The following is a 14,884-nucleotide window of genomic DNA, read 5'->3' as shown; positions in this document are numbered from 1 at the left end:
GAAGGAGCTATTATCTTTATCTTTAAAGACAAACTCAGGTCCCTGTCTCGGAAAACCAAAAAACCAAAAAAACCAAAACACAAAGACAAACTCAGGCTTGTAAGAATCAAGGACATGTCTAAAGTATGCAGAAAAACTTAAATTTAAGCTTAATCTATTCTATCAGTCTAAACCTTCCTGTTGTCCATCTAGAATCTGCATTTGTCTCGAGAGGGCTCTGCTTGCCAAGTGCCAATCCCCCAAAACCCAAATAAATTTACAAGTTAGAACCGGGCCAACCAGTTCCATGCTGACAACCGCCTGTCTATGCCCCTGCCAGCTCACACCTCATCGTAGCATGTGTTCACATGTGCCTCACAGTTGCTGCCCAGCTGAGGAGGAAGGAGTAGGACCTCTGCTTGCCTCTGAAAAGATGGAAGACCCCTCTGAAGCTGGTGCTCACGACAGAGGGAGACTTTCTGTAGACCTCCACACACACATTGCTTGAAGACCTCCCCTCACCTGCTAGGGCTAACTCTTTTTTGGGGTGGGGGTGGGGCTTCAGGACAGGGTTTCTCTGTGTAGCCTTGGCTGTCCTGAAACTCACTCTGTAGGGCCAGGCTGGCTTCAAACTCACAGAGATCTGCCTGCCTCTGCCTCCCGAGTGTTGGGATTACAGGCGTGAGACACTGCGCCCCGTGGCTAGGACTGATTCTAATCAGAGTAAAAGCTGCAGGCCTTTGACAGTAGGTTGTTTTAACTGCGGTCTTATTTAAGTTTCTTGGCTTTACCTGTGAGCTCAAGAGCTCTCTGCTTGTGCTACAAGAAAGTAAGCGTAACATATAGCATGACAACAATGAGCATGACAAATCGCTGACCGAAGGCAGCTTGAGGAAGAAAGGGTTTCTGTCAGCTGACAGGCCATCACAGTTAAATCATTACCTTTTCATGTCCCCAAGTTCTTCATCTTGATATCACAATATAAAACACAGTGCCAGGCGTGTGACACATGCCTTTAATCCCAGCACTCGGGAGGAAGAGGCAGGTGGGTCGATGTGAGTTCAAGGCCATCCTGGTCTACAAAGCTGTCCAGGACAGCCAGGGCTACACAGAGAAACCCTGTCTTGAAAAACAAAAACAAAAAACAAAAACAAACCAACCAAACAACCAAACAAACCACAGTACAATTTCAAAAGTTACTCAGTCTTTAAAAACGTCAACGCCTGAGGAGCTGGGCACAGTGGTGCATGCCTGTAAATCCCAGCACTCTGGGGAGGCAGAGGCAGGTGGATCACTGTAAGTTCGAGGCCAGCGTGGTCTACAGAGTGAGTCCAGGACAGCCAACGACATAGAGCAACCTTGTCTCAAAAACCAAACCAAATCAAACAAGCAAAGAACTCGGCACTTTAAGTTTTTAATTTTTTTAAATACAAATTCTCCTAACTGTGGGCTTCTGTAAAATCTGAAATACTCCTTTTTATCCCTAGATGGCAGAACCAGAGCACAGTTACCGTCAGATTAAAGATAAAGCAAACACCAAAATCCAACAGTGTAAAAAGCTGTGTGCAGTGTCTGGGACCTATGCCCCTATGGAATCCAGGGGGCTCGGACAGTCCCACATATCTGCAGTCAGCAGTGCACAGGCTGGCTCTACCCCCCCCCCCCACACACACACTTGCCGCTGTCTTTGGTGGACATCCCTGCCTCTCTGTCATCCTGGTGTCTCCTCTGAAACTGAGGTGGCACTTTGAACAATGGCCTCCTGGCTCTCTGCAGGGACCTCAACCTTGCCACCTCATGCTAAACCTCAGCTGCTCTCCATGACCCCTTCTGCCTTCAACATCAGTGCCAGTGAGAGGAAGACTCTTGCAGATTACCCAGGTACCTCCTGGAAATGCAGCCCCTGGGTGCTGACCCAGAGGAAACACTTCCCACAAGATTTCACTTCGTTGATTCCAGTCCCTTATTTATCCCAGCTGGTGTTTAGGGCCTAGCTCACCAGCCGCCATTGGTCCAGTTTTACCTCATTGGTGCTGGTCTCTTGTTAATCACCCCTAACTCTTCAGCACCAAGGAGTCAAAACGGCACAGATTCTTCCTTCTCTTCTTCTTCTTCTTCTTCTTCTTCTTCTTCTTCTTCTTCTTCTTCTTCTTCTTCTTCTTCTTCTTCTAAGATTTATTTATTTATTATGTATACAGTGTTCTGCCTGCATGTAGGCCTGTATTCCAGAAGAGGGCACCAGATCTCATTATAGATGGTTGTGAGCCACCATGTGGTTGCTGGGAATTGAACTCAGGACCTTTGGAAGAGCAGTCAATGCTCTTAACCTCTGAGCCATCTCTCCATCCCACAGCACAGATTCTTAGTTCAAAATCTCACATGAATGACCCTGATGGAACCTTTAAGGGACTTTCTAACTTCCCCTGACACTTCATAAGCCAGGGCTCCATAACCTATGTTGCCCTCAGCATCATATCCCAAGTTCCCACAAGAGCTCATTAGATTATGGCTTTTCCAGGCCAAATCTTCAAACATTTCCATAATCCTCCTGCAAAACGACAGGTCCATTACAGCAACACCCAACTCTAGGTGCCAAATGCCTTTTTTTTTTTTTTCTTTTTTCTTTTTGGTTTTTCAAGACAGGATTTCTCCATGTAGTCCTGGCTGTTCAGGAACTCACTCTATAGACCAAGCTGGCCTTGAACTCACAGAGATCCACTTGCCTCTGCCTCCTGAGTGCTGAGGCTAGTGTGCCACCACTGCTGGTAGGTGCCAAGTTCTGTCTAGTTTCCTTTATGGTGTTGTGATAAACAGCACGACCAACACATATTTGTGGGAGCACAGGGTCTGCTTCAGCTTATGTGTTACAGTCACCACCACAGGAGGACCAGCTCAAGGTAGGACCTTGCAGGATCACAGAGGAGCACTTCTTCCTGGCTCGCTCCAATGGCCTGTGCAGTCACTTCCCTCTCCTCCTCCTACCCAGGGATGGCACCACCCATGGTGAACTGGGCTCCACTGCGTTAATAAGCAGTCAAGAAACTGGCCTCACAGAAATGCCGCAGGCCAATCTGATGGAGCTAATTTCTCAGTTGGAGTTCCTCTTGGGTTCCTCTTTGTCAGGCGTGTGAGGTTGACAAGCAATATTAGGCATCACAGTCATTAGCAGATATATGCAAAGGACGTGAGTGTGAGGGGGCGGAGAAAGGGTACAAAGCAAGTGTTTCTAGCCTGCCTATGTCTGATAAAAGGAATTTCCTCTGTTTACAGACTTTCTTTATCTAGACCTGGGTGGCAGGGGGAGTGCTGAGGAACCCAAAGGTCTACAGAAGAGGCTCCTGGCTCATCCTGGTGAGTTTTAAGAACAGGGAAAGAAGATGAAGATGAAGACAACAGGCAGGTCTGGGGTTTGAGGACTGACAGACCCTGCCAGGAGAGGGCAGTGAGGACAGAGTTCGGAAAGCGTCTGCGGGGAGGTGGGGGATGAGGGGGAGAGTGGCACACAGGGACGACACGACAAAGGGTCATCCAGGATCGCTCTTCCAGAAACGTAGCTACGGAGTGTCATTGTGAAAGGGGAGGCAAAGGGTTCGAGCAGAGATTCTGGAGAAAACAAAGTTTAAGCCGAGCTTTGAAAGATGAGTGATGTAAGAAGCCAAAGACAGATGATTCTAGAGAAGAACAAGCTAACGAAACTCCTAGGCCGGGCATGGTGGCGCACACCTTTAATCCCAGGACTCAGGAGGCAGAGGCAGGCGGATCGCTGTGAGTTCAAGGCCAGCCTGGTCTACAAAGCCAGTCCAGGACAGCAAAGGCTACACAGAGAAACCCTGTCTCAAAAAAACAAAAACAAAAACAAAAACAATCCAACAAACAAAAATTCCTGGGAGGACCCAGCAATAACAGGTGTCTATTTAGGACCAGACCTCAGGTCCAGGTGCCAGCAAACTCAGTAGATTTAATAAGATGAGTTGAAACATATTTAGACCGAAAGCAGTGAGGGAGATAACCACTCACAGAATTTCTCGAGATGGGGTGCGCCATGATGAAGCTACTAGAAAGAATGGACAAGGGGGCCTGACACAAGCCACTTCCGGGATGCAGAGGACATTTTAAGTCTAGGGTGGTGGTCACAAGTAAGATCAACTGCTAGGACATAGCCAAACAAAACTCTTCAAAGGCAGCAAATCCCATGGGAGAAAAAGCAACTTTTTTTTTTGGTTGGTACTTTTAATTTTTCAGCCACTTTATAACATAAGCTAGCCTGGAACACACTATGTGGCCCACGTTGTCTTCAAACACACAGCAACCCTCTTGCCTCAGTCTCCCCCCCAAGCCCTGACTGGTATTTCAGGCATGAGCCATGATACCAGTTGTGCTGCCTTTTTTTTTTTTTTTAAATAGACTCCTATTCAACTTAGGAAGATAGGTTCTCGACCCCATGCACAAATTCATAACCTACACAGTATAATTAATTTGGGAATTTTTAATAAAGCAAAGTTAGTGAACACTGGGGAATAGTCACCAGCTACAACGTTTTCAGATGATCTAAGCATCTGTATTGCTAATCAGGTCAACAGGTTTGAAAAAAGCACTATGAACTCTAAATTACACATGCCATTTCCCCAAACCTGGTCAAACTAAAAATCAATGTATGCACCCAAGACCAACAAACTGCGAATTTTTTGTCATTGTTATTGTTTTTAAAAACTGGACTCCGAAAGCACTTTCTGGAGGGTTTGCATGCACCCAAAACACTGCTAAAAAACACAAACACACAGTCAATTTGTCACCTGAACTCCACTAGCGCCTTGATCTGTGGATCCCAAGAGGCCAGTCAAAAACATTGTTTTCCTAAGTCTGCGGTAAGATGTGGAAATAGCTCCATCTTCCAGGCAGATGTCCTTAGACCTGGGCAGGTAAGAGGCTCTCGTCAACAGTTATGACCCCGAGCAGGAGCTGTGAAAGCTCTCTCCTGGCGCCCTCGCTCAGCTGGCTGTCCCTTTGAGCTTTCATTGGCCCCAGCATAAATCATGCACAGACTGTTTTCAGTAGTGAAGAAAGGGACATTCTATTTCCTGCCCTGAAGCTGGCCAGGGGCCCTGGCAGCACCACATTTAGACACAAGTGCATCAGCCATGCGTGAGTGGGGAGTTTGGCTCCTTGGAAACCTAAGTGGCATTTGTCCGCTGGCCCCAGCCCACTGAGAGCTCTCCGTGTCACTGCAAACTCTTCTATGATTCAATCTGTACAACCTAATAGGAATGCGATAGCATCTCTGTGTTTTGTTTTTTGTTTGTTTTCGTTTTGTTTTGTTTGTTTTTGTTTTGGTTTTTTGTTTGTTTTTTTGTTTTGTTGGTTTTTTTTGAGAGAAGATTTCTCTGTGTAGCCTTGGCTGTCCTGGACTCACTTTTGTAGACCAGGCTGGCCTCAAGACTCACAGAGATCCACCTGCCTCTGCCTCCCGAGTGCTGGGATTAAAGGCGTGCACCACCACGCCCAGCAATAGCGTCTCTTAGTACTGTGTAAGGAACTGAGAACTCCTTCCTGGCAGCCCCACAGCCCCACACCGCACTGCCCAGTGTAGCCAGAGGAAGAAACGACTCTTTGATGTCTGGGACTCAGGCCTGTAGTCCAGGATTGTCCCCCATCGGTTAATCCTGGCCACTGATTGGCCATGTGTAATTCCCAGCGGCAGCGTTACTTTCACTTATTAATTTGTCATAGAATGGTCATTCAGATCAGGTCCAGAAAGCTAAGGAAGTCCCTGAAGTATTTAACAGGTAACCAGGGGACTGCTTCCAGAACAGTGTTTTTCTGATAAGCTGTGGCCACTGTCAAGATCACTATCAAAAGTGAGGTTAACTGGCCAGAGTACCTGCCCAGCCTGTCGAGACCCTGAGAGAGAGATTCTGAGAACTGCAAGGCAGAAAAACAACAAAAAGGATGCTATGAAACAAGAGCTGTGTGTGTGAGGACCAAACTAGGAAAAGAGAGTAGGAGCAGGGCGTGGTGGCGCACGTCTTTAATCCAGAACTCAGGAGGCAGAGGCAGGCAGATCTCTGTGAGATCGAGGCCAGCCTGGTCTACAAAGTGTATCCTGGACAGTCAAAGCAAAGCAAAACAAAACAAAACAAAAATGTGAAAAGATTTATTGAGTATAAGCAAAATAAGTGAAATTTGATTCTGCATCACGCAGGAGCTAGAAAACGATAACATGAACTTAAAAAAAAAAATCTTATGTGTATTGGTGTTGTGCCTGCATGTGTGTCTTTGTGAATGTCAGATCCCCTAAAACACTTATGAGCTTCCATGTGGATCCTGGGAATTGAACTCAGGTCCTCTGGGAGAGTAGCCAGTGCTCTTAACCACTGAGCCTTCATCTCTCCACTCCCTGATAGCATGAATTTTAATAAAGTATTGGTATGTCATTTGTTTGGTTTTTGGACTATATTTCTAAATATTATTATATGTTATAAATGATTGTTTAATATGTCGTATTTTATCCAATTAAGTTTTTCAGCTTGATAAATAAATAAATCTTTTTTTAAAAAAAAAAGTTTTTCAGCTTGATCTGTTGGAATTCTTTACAGCTGTGATGTGGGCTTCTTAGGTTGAGTGGGACATCTGTTAAAGGTCAATGAAATAAGAAAGTGATAGATTTGGACTTTTTAGAAAAAGAGAAAACCTTAGGCTACTTCTACATGGACGAATAGGAAAGAGAATAGTAACTGTTATATCTACAGCTATGGAGAGAAATCTGACAAAGAACTCAGGATACACAAAATCAAATCCAGTCTGTATGAAAAGGACAGACTCCTAACCAAGAGGACGAAGAGACAGATGTGTGAGGAGGATGTGGCCCTACCACTGACAGCAGCTGCACTGAGAGGGCGGCCATTGTCCCTGTCTTGTACAGCATATGCACCTTGTATTCTCACTTTCATAAGGAACGGGTTTGTTTTTGTTTGTTTGTTTTGTTTTGAGACAGGGTCTTGCTATGTAGCCTCAGATGACCTAGAAATCCCAATGTAGATCAGGCTAGCCTTGACCTCACAGAGATCCACCTGCCTCTGCTTACACAGCTCTAGAATTGAAGACATCTGCCCTCAGACGACTTGTGAATCCTTTTAAGCAAGAAAAACTATGTAATGTAAATGATGCTTCAATTTATAAGAGTTTGCACAACATACATTATTTGTGGAGTAACAAACAGGAAATGGATTTGTGCTCTCTTGGGAAGGTATGTGCAAGGCTTTTTTTTGTTTGCTTTTATTTGAAAAACATTTTTACATATTTATTTTATGTTATGTATGAGTTATGTTATATATGTTATATATGAGTGTCTTGCCTGCATGCTTGTATGTACATCAGAAGGTGTCAGATTCCCTGGAACAGATGGTTGTGAGCCACCATGTTGGGTACCAGGAACCAAATTCAGGCCCCTCTGAAAGAGCAACAACTGCTCTTAATTGCTGAGCCACCTCTCCAGGCCCCGTATGTGGAGGCTTTAAAAATGAGCCAGGTACATTCTCTGCCATGACCCCTTTGACTTGTTATGTAACCCAAAGAGAAATATTAAAAGGAGTCAGGAAGGCAGTTCAGGCCTTTAACCTAAGCACTGGAGAGACAGAGGCAGGTGGATCTCTGTAAGTTCAAGGCCAGCAGAGTCTATACCTAGGTCTAAGCTACATAGAAAAACCTTTTTTCAAAATAAACCAAAAATGAGTTAGGGGGAGGGAGGGAGGGAAGGAGGGAAGGAGAGAGGGAGGGAGAAAGGAAGGAAGGAAGAGAGAGAGTAATAAGAGGACAATTTATTCTGGAGCCATTTTGAGTGGCCATGGCCAAGAAACACAGATTTTGGTTACTCTAAATTCCATGTTCCAATGTGGAAGCAGTTTCACTAAGTTTTATAGTTTCACAGAATAAAGTCATAAATCTGCACCGGTGGGTCCATCAGAGACAGATACAGCAAGACAGAGGAAATTTTTCTTTTTTGTTTGTTTGTTTGTTTTTTGAGACAGGGTTTCTCTTTGTAGCCTTGGCTGTCCTGGACTCACTTTGCAGACCAGGCTGGCCTCGAACTCACGAAGATCCGCCTGCCTCTGCCTCCCGAGTGCTGGGATTAAAGGCGTGCTCCACCACGCCCAGCTAAGGAAGCTTTTCTATAGGTCCTAGATGCTGTCTGATGACATTCTTAGCCTTTGGGTAGGTGTCTGTCTTAGGGTCTCATTGCTGTGAAGAAACACCATGACCACAGCAACTCTTTTTTTTTTTAATGTGCATTGATGCTTTGCCTGGATGTATCTGTGTGAGGGTGTCAGATCTTGGAATTACAGTTGTGAGCTGCCATGTGGGTGCTGGGAATTTAACTCAGGACCTTTGGAAGAGCAGTCAGTGCTCTTAACCGACAAGCCATCTCTCCAGCCCTTAGTTAGAATTTCTATTGCTATGATAAATATCATGGCCAAGAGCAGTTTGGGGAGGAAAGGGTTTATGTCACTTAGACTTCCAGGTAACAGTCCATTACTGAGGGAGGGCAGGGCAGGAACTCAAGCGAGGAACCCAGAGGCAGGAGCTGATGCAGAGACTAAGGAAGGGTGCTGCTTACTGGCTTGGTCCGCATGACTTTCACAGTCTGCTTTTTAATAGAACCCAGGACCACCAGCCCAGGGGTGGCATTGCCCACAGTGAACTGGATCCTCCCGTATCAACCATCAATCAAGAAGATGCATCACAAGCCAATCTAGTGGGGGCATTTTCTCAACTGAGGTTCCCGCTTCCAAAATGACTCTGGTTTGTATCAAGTTGATCTAAGTCTAACCGGCACAGTAGGGATTTACTAAGTTAATAGATTGCAAAAGTTTTGGGGTTTTTAAAAATCTATTAATCACAGGGTGTTAGTTCCAAGACAGCAGTGGCCAAGAAATGGCTGTTCCAAGCTAAAGCTAGCTCAAGATAAAGTACTTGGCCTCTGGAGTTGCAACATTCCAACCTCTCCACAGCACTGCATTTCTAATCACCCCAATCAGTCTGTGCAGACACCTAGCCATTTTCCTATCCTTACATCCCTTGTGCCCAGGAAAACTTCAATGGAAACCCATCTGGCGGCCACTGTGGGGGAATGGTTCCTAGACTTACCCGCTCCCCAAATCAAAAAGGTGAACTGATGGAAGGCAGTCAAATTAAAAAAAAAAAAAGCATCCCATTTTCTCTTTCCTTTTTCTCCCTCCTGCCTTTCCTCTCTCTTCAAACCTCCTTCTCCTTTGGAACTTGTGATGTACATCTCGTAAATAGTTGTTCAAATCTTCAGCACTTCTAGAAATCCATCCCAAAGGCTCAAAACCATGTGTCAGAACACAGTCGATTTCTGAGTGCTTGTAAAAACAACTCGGAGACACCAAGAGTCTTAGGACTTCAGTGTCTTCAAACACACGGGGTTGTTCTTGGACCGTGCTTTGGTGCTCCTCCAGGTGTGGTGGGCAGGAGTTTGCTCTTCATTACAACCGGCCATTGCTATTTGTTTATATGCCTCTACGGAAAAACATGTTTGTGCCACATGTGACACGTCTGCCACGTGCAGCTTTTCCTTGTGATTGTATGTTTTATGTGTGTGATTCTTCTTTACCCTTAGGATAAATTGGCTGATGCTCCATATGAAGTTGGCTATTGCATGTACCGTCAGCCCGCCTTGCTTTCAGGCCTGGCTCTCCCAGGTCCCACCGGCTCTAGAGTTGGTAAGCACTCATGTGCTCAGGTTTATCACAGAAACACCCCTCCGCTTGGTACCAACTTTCTGCATTCATACTTTTTCTCACTGCTGTGACCAAACACCTGACACGAAGCAACTTCTGGAAGGGTTATTTTGGCTCACAGCTTGGGAATATATTGCCCATCATGGCAGGGAAGACATGCCGGAAGGCAGGATGGCCAAGGAGTATGGCGGCAGCTTGCGTGCACTGCAGCATAAACAGAATCAGAAGCGGGGAAGTGGAGCTGAGGCGTAGGCCTCAAAACCCACCTCACAGCAACACACTCCCTCAGCCAGCCCCCGACCCTGATATACTGCAGCACCTCCCGAGACAGTGCACTGGCTGAAGAGCAAGTGTTTAAAGACATGGGCCTATGGGCAGACATTTTATATCTGATCCATAACATATAGGCTTCGCTTTATTCTTTTATATTTCTACAGCCCCAGAAATTACATTTAAAATTTTCATCTAAGATCCCTAACGAGGGGCAAAAGTTACATGTATCTGTATCACTAGCACCAACGGATATTTGGCTTCCAGTTCAAAAGATCCACCACTAGCCGGCGTGGTGGCGCATGTCTTTAATCCCAGCACTCGGGAGGCAGAGGCTGGTGGATCGCTGCGAGTTCAAGGCCAGCCTGGTCTACAAAGTGAGTCCAGGACAGCCAAGGCTACACAGAGAAAGCTTGTCTCGAAAAGAAAAAAAAAAAGATTCACCACCACAGTCTTGGCAGGGGACACACACAAAAAAAATAGGCAATATATCCCTGGCTGATAAAAATGGCCAGGGAAGCTGCTGTCACCAAGCAGGATGTCAAGGGACAGAAACAGAACCCCCATACTTTAAGCCTCAAGCTCCCCTCCCCCCCACACGCACGCATGCACGCACGCGCACACACATGGTTCTTACCCACTTACACTCCCTATTTCACCCGGCTAATCACATTCTCGCGTCCCTCACAATACCCCATCTGGCCCAGGCAGGAAGATGAGGGTTTTCTACTGCAGCTCTCCCTCAGGCCACCTCCCTCCCACTCACCAGAGGAGAGAGCTTCTGCCTGCCACAGGCTAATGACATGTCCGCCTCGATAAAGACATGAATATCTCCTGGTTCTAACTGACACTTTCTCGGGATGCATGGGAGTTTCCTGTCTGCAGCAAAGGACCCTCCACCATCACCCGGTCAGGTCCTTCTGTCTGCAATTATTCGCCTCTTTGGCCTCCCAACCTCTATCCAGTCCAGCGAGTTCACTTCTGTTTTCTCCCAACACCTCGTTTCTCTTCTTAACTTACACTGGACGTCCCACATCCCTTATCGCCCACAGTCCTCTGCAAAGCTGAAATGAACTAACTGAACCCTTAAGGACCAAAGTCTCCTGGAACTGAACTTAGACCAGATAAAGCTTCTTCCTCTAGCCCTTGAGAGAATCTGCTCCCCACAAATCCTGTTCTGTGTGTGAGCAGACAGGTCTTCTGAGATGGTAGAGGTCTGTCCGGGACATCTACCCAAGATAAAGGGAGACCTCAAAGCTTTTTCCATATCTGGGTCCCTAACTCCTCACAGACAGTGCCCCCCACCCACCCACCATGAGGCCACTAAGGGGCTCAGAGGGCAACCTCTCCTCTCTATGCAGCCCCATTGGTGCTCCACAGATCAGTTTAAACATGGCCTGTCCCAGGACCCTGTCACTTCTGGACCCATCAGACTTTTTTTTCCCCTTCATTCTGCTCAGGGACAAACTGAGCAGCTGTCAAAGGACAGGAGAGTCCTATTCTCCCAAAGCTTATTTGCAAAAGGCTGCCCTGTGCACACAAACCTTGGTTGTTGTTTCGTTCCAAATCCTAGAAATGAGCAAAATTCCACCACACAATCCGCTTTATGAACATACCCACTTTACAGTTATTAAGGGATCTCTGAAGCCATCAAGCCTTCCTCTCCCACGCCTCTTCCCCACAGAGTCATCCCCCTGTGCCACACCACCTAATTTTTTTTTCCCCTTAGGAAATGGAAATTTTGAGGCTGAGCCGATGATGGGGTCACTGAAGCATCTGCTGCACACGTTTGAGGACCTGAATGCCCACCTATGGCTTCCACACACCCACATGTATGGGCAAGTAAACAACACACATATACAGGAAAGTGTACCCTACACACACATATTCGTGTATGCATATAAGTGCAACACACACACACACACACACACACATACACACAGAGGAAACTGAATATTCACTGCAACACTGAGGTGAATAAGTATATGATTTTGCCAAGTGTTGGGGGACTGGAGAGATGGCTCAGCAGTTAAGAGCACTGACTGCTTTTCCAAAGGACCCGGGTTCAATTCCCAGCACCCACAGGGCAGCTCACAACTGTCTGTAACGCCAAGATCTGACACCCTCACACAGACACACATGCAGGCAAAACACCAATGCACATGCAATAAAAATAAACAAATACTTTTTAAAATGTTGGTAATATTTGAAATATTTCAAATTCTTCAGTATTTCTACATGTTGGGTGATATTGAGATCCCCACAAACCATGCCCACACATGATGTCAAATTGCATGTTGTGTGCACTCTAACTTGCTCCACTAACTGGCCATTCTTTTTTTGGTAATTATTTTTTAATTATTTTATTTTTGTACATATACATTTATATTATTACACATATATACAATAGATTACCTATGGCCTCTTTGAACACCAGTAGTTAGCCAAGCTGTCCATACAAAAGGAAAAGTTCCTGGAGGTGGAAAAGCTGCTTAGGAGAAGGCTGAGGCTAGCAGAGGCGGATTCCAGAGGTTTAACATCCATTTCCAAAACAAAGGCACAAGTGAACGCAGCAAGCTTGTGAGAAGACCTAGCTAAAATCACTGATGAAGGTAGCGACGATACAGACTTTTCAACATATCCGTAAACAGCCTTATATTGCAAGACGCTGCCTAGAACTTTCATATCTGTACAGATGTCTGTGCTTGGCTTCAGAGTTCCAAAGGGTCTGCTGCCTGACACTGTGAGCCAGTGCAACTGGGAGCAGCATTTAGGGTAGCAATCATCCTCATTCTGAAAAGTTCACTAAGACATACACAATGAATCTGCTGTGCACTAAGAAAATGGAACAAGGCCTAAATGGCATTTGTTTATAGCATGGCATTCTGTCTTTTGAGCCCACCGTTGAGATCTAATGCTCAGTATTACTGCTCATCTGACGATGCCTGTGGTCCCCTAAGAGTGCCAATAAAAATATTCAAGGCTAACGCTTACATGCCTGCTCTCACATGTCCATCATGTGGGCCATGGATCAGGAGCACCTGACCTGCATGTCACAAGAAATTCTGCAGGTGCTTTAGGAGTGGACTGCGCTGATGGCTCTAAGCCTGCTCCAGAAGCCATCAGAACTCGTGGAAGGTTGTTTAAGGATCAGAAAGCATTTGGAAGAAGCTGATTCCAACTTTTACAGTTGACTTGAAGCAGAACCTAAGGTGGCCGTGAACTACTACACCACAGATAAGACTTTGCACAGGGGCTGAAGAGATGCCTCAGCAGTTAGGAAAACTTGCTGCTCTTCCAGAGGACAGGAGTTCAGTTCCCAGGACCCACACCAGGTGGCTCCCCACTACTACCTGTAACTCCAGCTCTAAGGGACCAAACCTCTGACCTCCCTGGACACCTGCACACATGTGGCATCCACTCATAGATACACACACGAATGAAAACATATCTTTGAAATAAAAAAGTGATATTGTTTCTTATGGATAAGCAAGTGGTTTCCTGAAATGGAATCTATCACAGATGAAGATGCTCTCTGTTAAAAGCGATGGGGACCTCGAAGGATGGCTCGGCGTGTTTGAGAGCACGTGATGACCAGAGGATCCTGTGTCTTCCTCTAAGCCTCCTTGGGCACCTACACTCATCATGTACACATATCTATATGTACATACACGTAATTAGAAATAAATGTTTTTTAATTCAAATATGTGTCAGTTGATACAGTAGTAGCATCCGAGAACACTGATTGCATTTTTAAAAAATATTTATTTATTAGGTTTATAGCGTTTTGCCTGCATGTACACCTGCAGGCCAGAAGAGGGCACCAGATCTCATTATAGATGGTTGTGAGCCACCGTGTGGTTGCTGGGTATTGAACTCTCGACCTTTGGAAGAGCAAGCAGTGCTCTCAACCTCTAAGCCATCTTTCCAGCCCCACTGAATGCAATTTTTTTTTTATTTTTCGAGACAGGGTTTCTCTGTATATAGCCTTGGCTATCCTGAACTCACTTTGTAGACCTGGCTGGCCTCGAACTCAGTGATCCACCTGCCTCTGCCTCCTCAGTGCTGGGATTAAAGGCATCGCCACCACACCCGGCTGATTGCAATTTTTAAAATAAGTTCTATTGTGAGTAAAATGCTAAAGTGAAAAGCCGTACAGCACCACTCCAAGCCCTGCAGCCACAAGCATGATCAGGCAGCCACCACCAGCAGCAAGGCAAGACCTTCCACCAGTGACGAGATGGCTCGCTGAGGTCACACATGATCGTTAGCATCTTCCAGCAGTAAAGTATTTGCACATTATTTTCTTTTTTGAGATTGGGTCTTAATATGAAGCTCTGGCTAGCCTGGAACTCACTATGTAGACCAGGTTAGACCCCTGGCTCTGCTTCTGCAATGGATAAAAGCACAAGCCATGTGTCTGGGAATTTTTTTTTTTGACATAAGGCTATGACACATTTAAAGTGCAATGGTATAAAAACTGTTTTTATGTGGACTAGGAAATAAACCAAGGAGTGATTTGCTTTATTTCAATATTCATTTCGTTGCTATGGTTTGGAACAGCAGCTGCAATACCTCTATGGCGTGCTATTATTTTCAACAAGCCAACAAAAAGACACAGTGGAGAAAAAACAGGCTCTTCAGTACAGGAAGCTGGGAAAACTGGATATCCGCATCAAAAGAAACTGGAGCGACATCACACACACAAGAACCAACGTAAAATGAACTAGTATCCAAATCAAGAAACTGCTAGGGAACAGCTGGGACAAACTCCAGCACAGGGCTGTGTGTCAAACTAGAAAAGTCTTCTGCACTGCAAAGGAGAAACAAGAGGAAGGGCAGCATGTGGAATGGGACATGTCTGCAGGGAATACATGTAA

At 45.7% G+C, this 14,884-nt stretch overlaps 1 protein-coding gene across 1 annotated transcript in view; it reads right to left on the bottom strand.

Annotated features, from left to right (window-relative positions):
- MYLK3 (myosin light chain kinase 3) overlaps positions 1-5,120 on the bottom strand; it is a 52,654-nt gene extending 47,534 nt beyond the window's left edge. The window contains exon 1 of the mRNA XM_084756008.1: positions 4,773-5,120. Within this exon, the coding sequence (XP_084612134.1) occupies positions 4,773-4,826 (54 nt within the window). The 5' untranslated portion in view covers positions 4,827-5,120. The remainder of the gene's footprint in view (positions 1-4,772) is intronic.
- Positions 5,121-14,884: the final 9,764 nt, after the last annotated feature.

Source organism: Acomys minous, assembly GCF_964271855.1.
Source record: "Acomys minous genome assembly, chromosome: 14".
Lineage (NCBI taxonomy): Eukaryota > Metazoa > Chordata > Mammalia > Rodentia > Muridae > Acomys > Acomys minous.
This window is presented reverse-complemented; position numbering and strand designations above follow the sequence as displayed.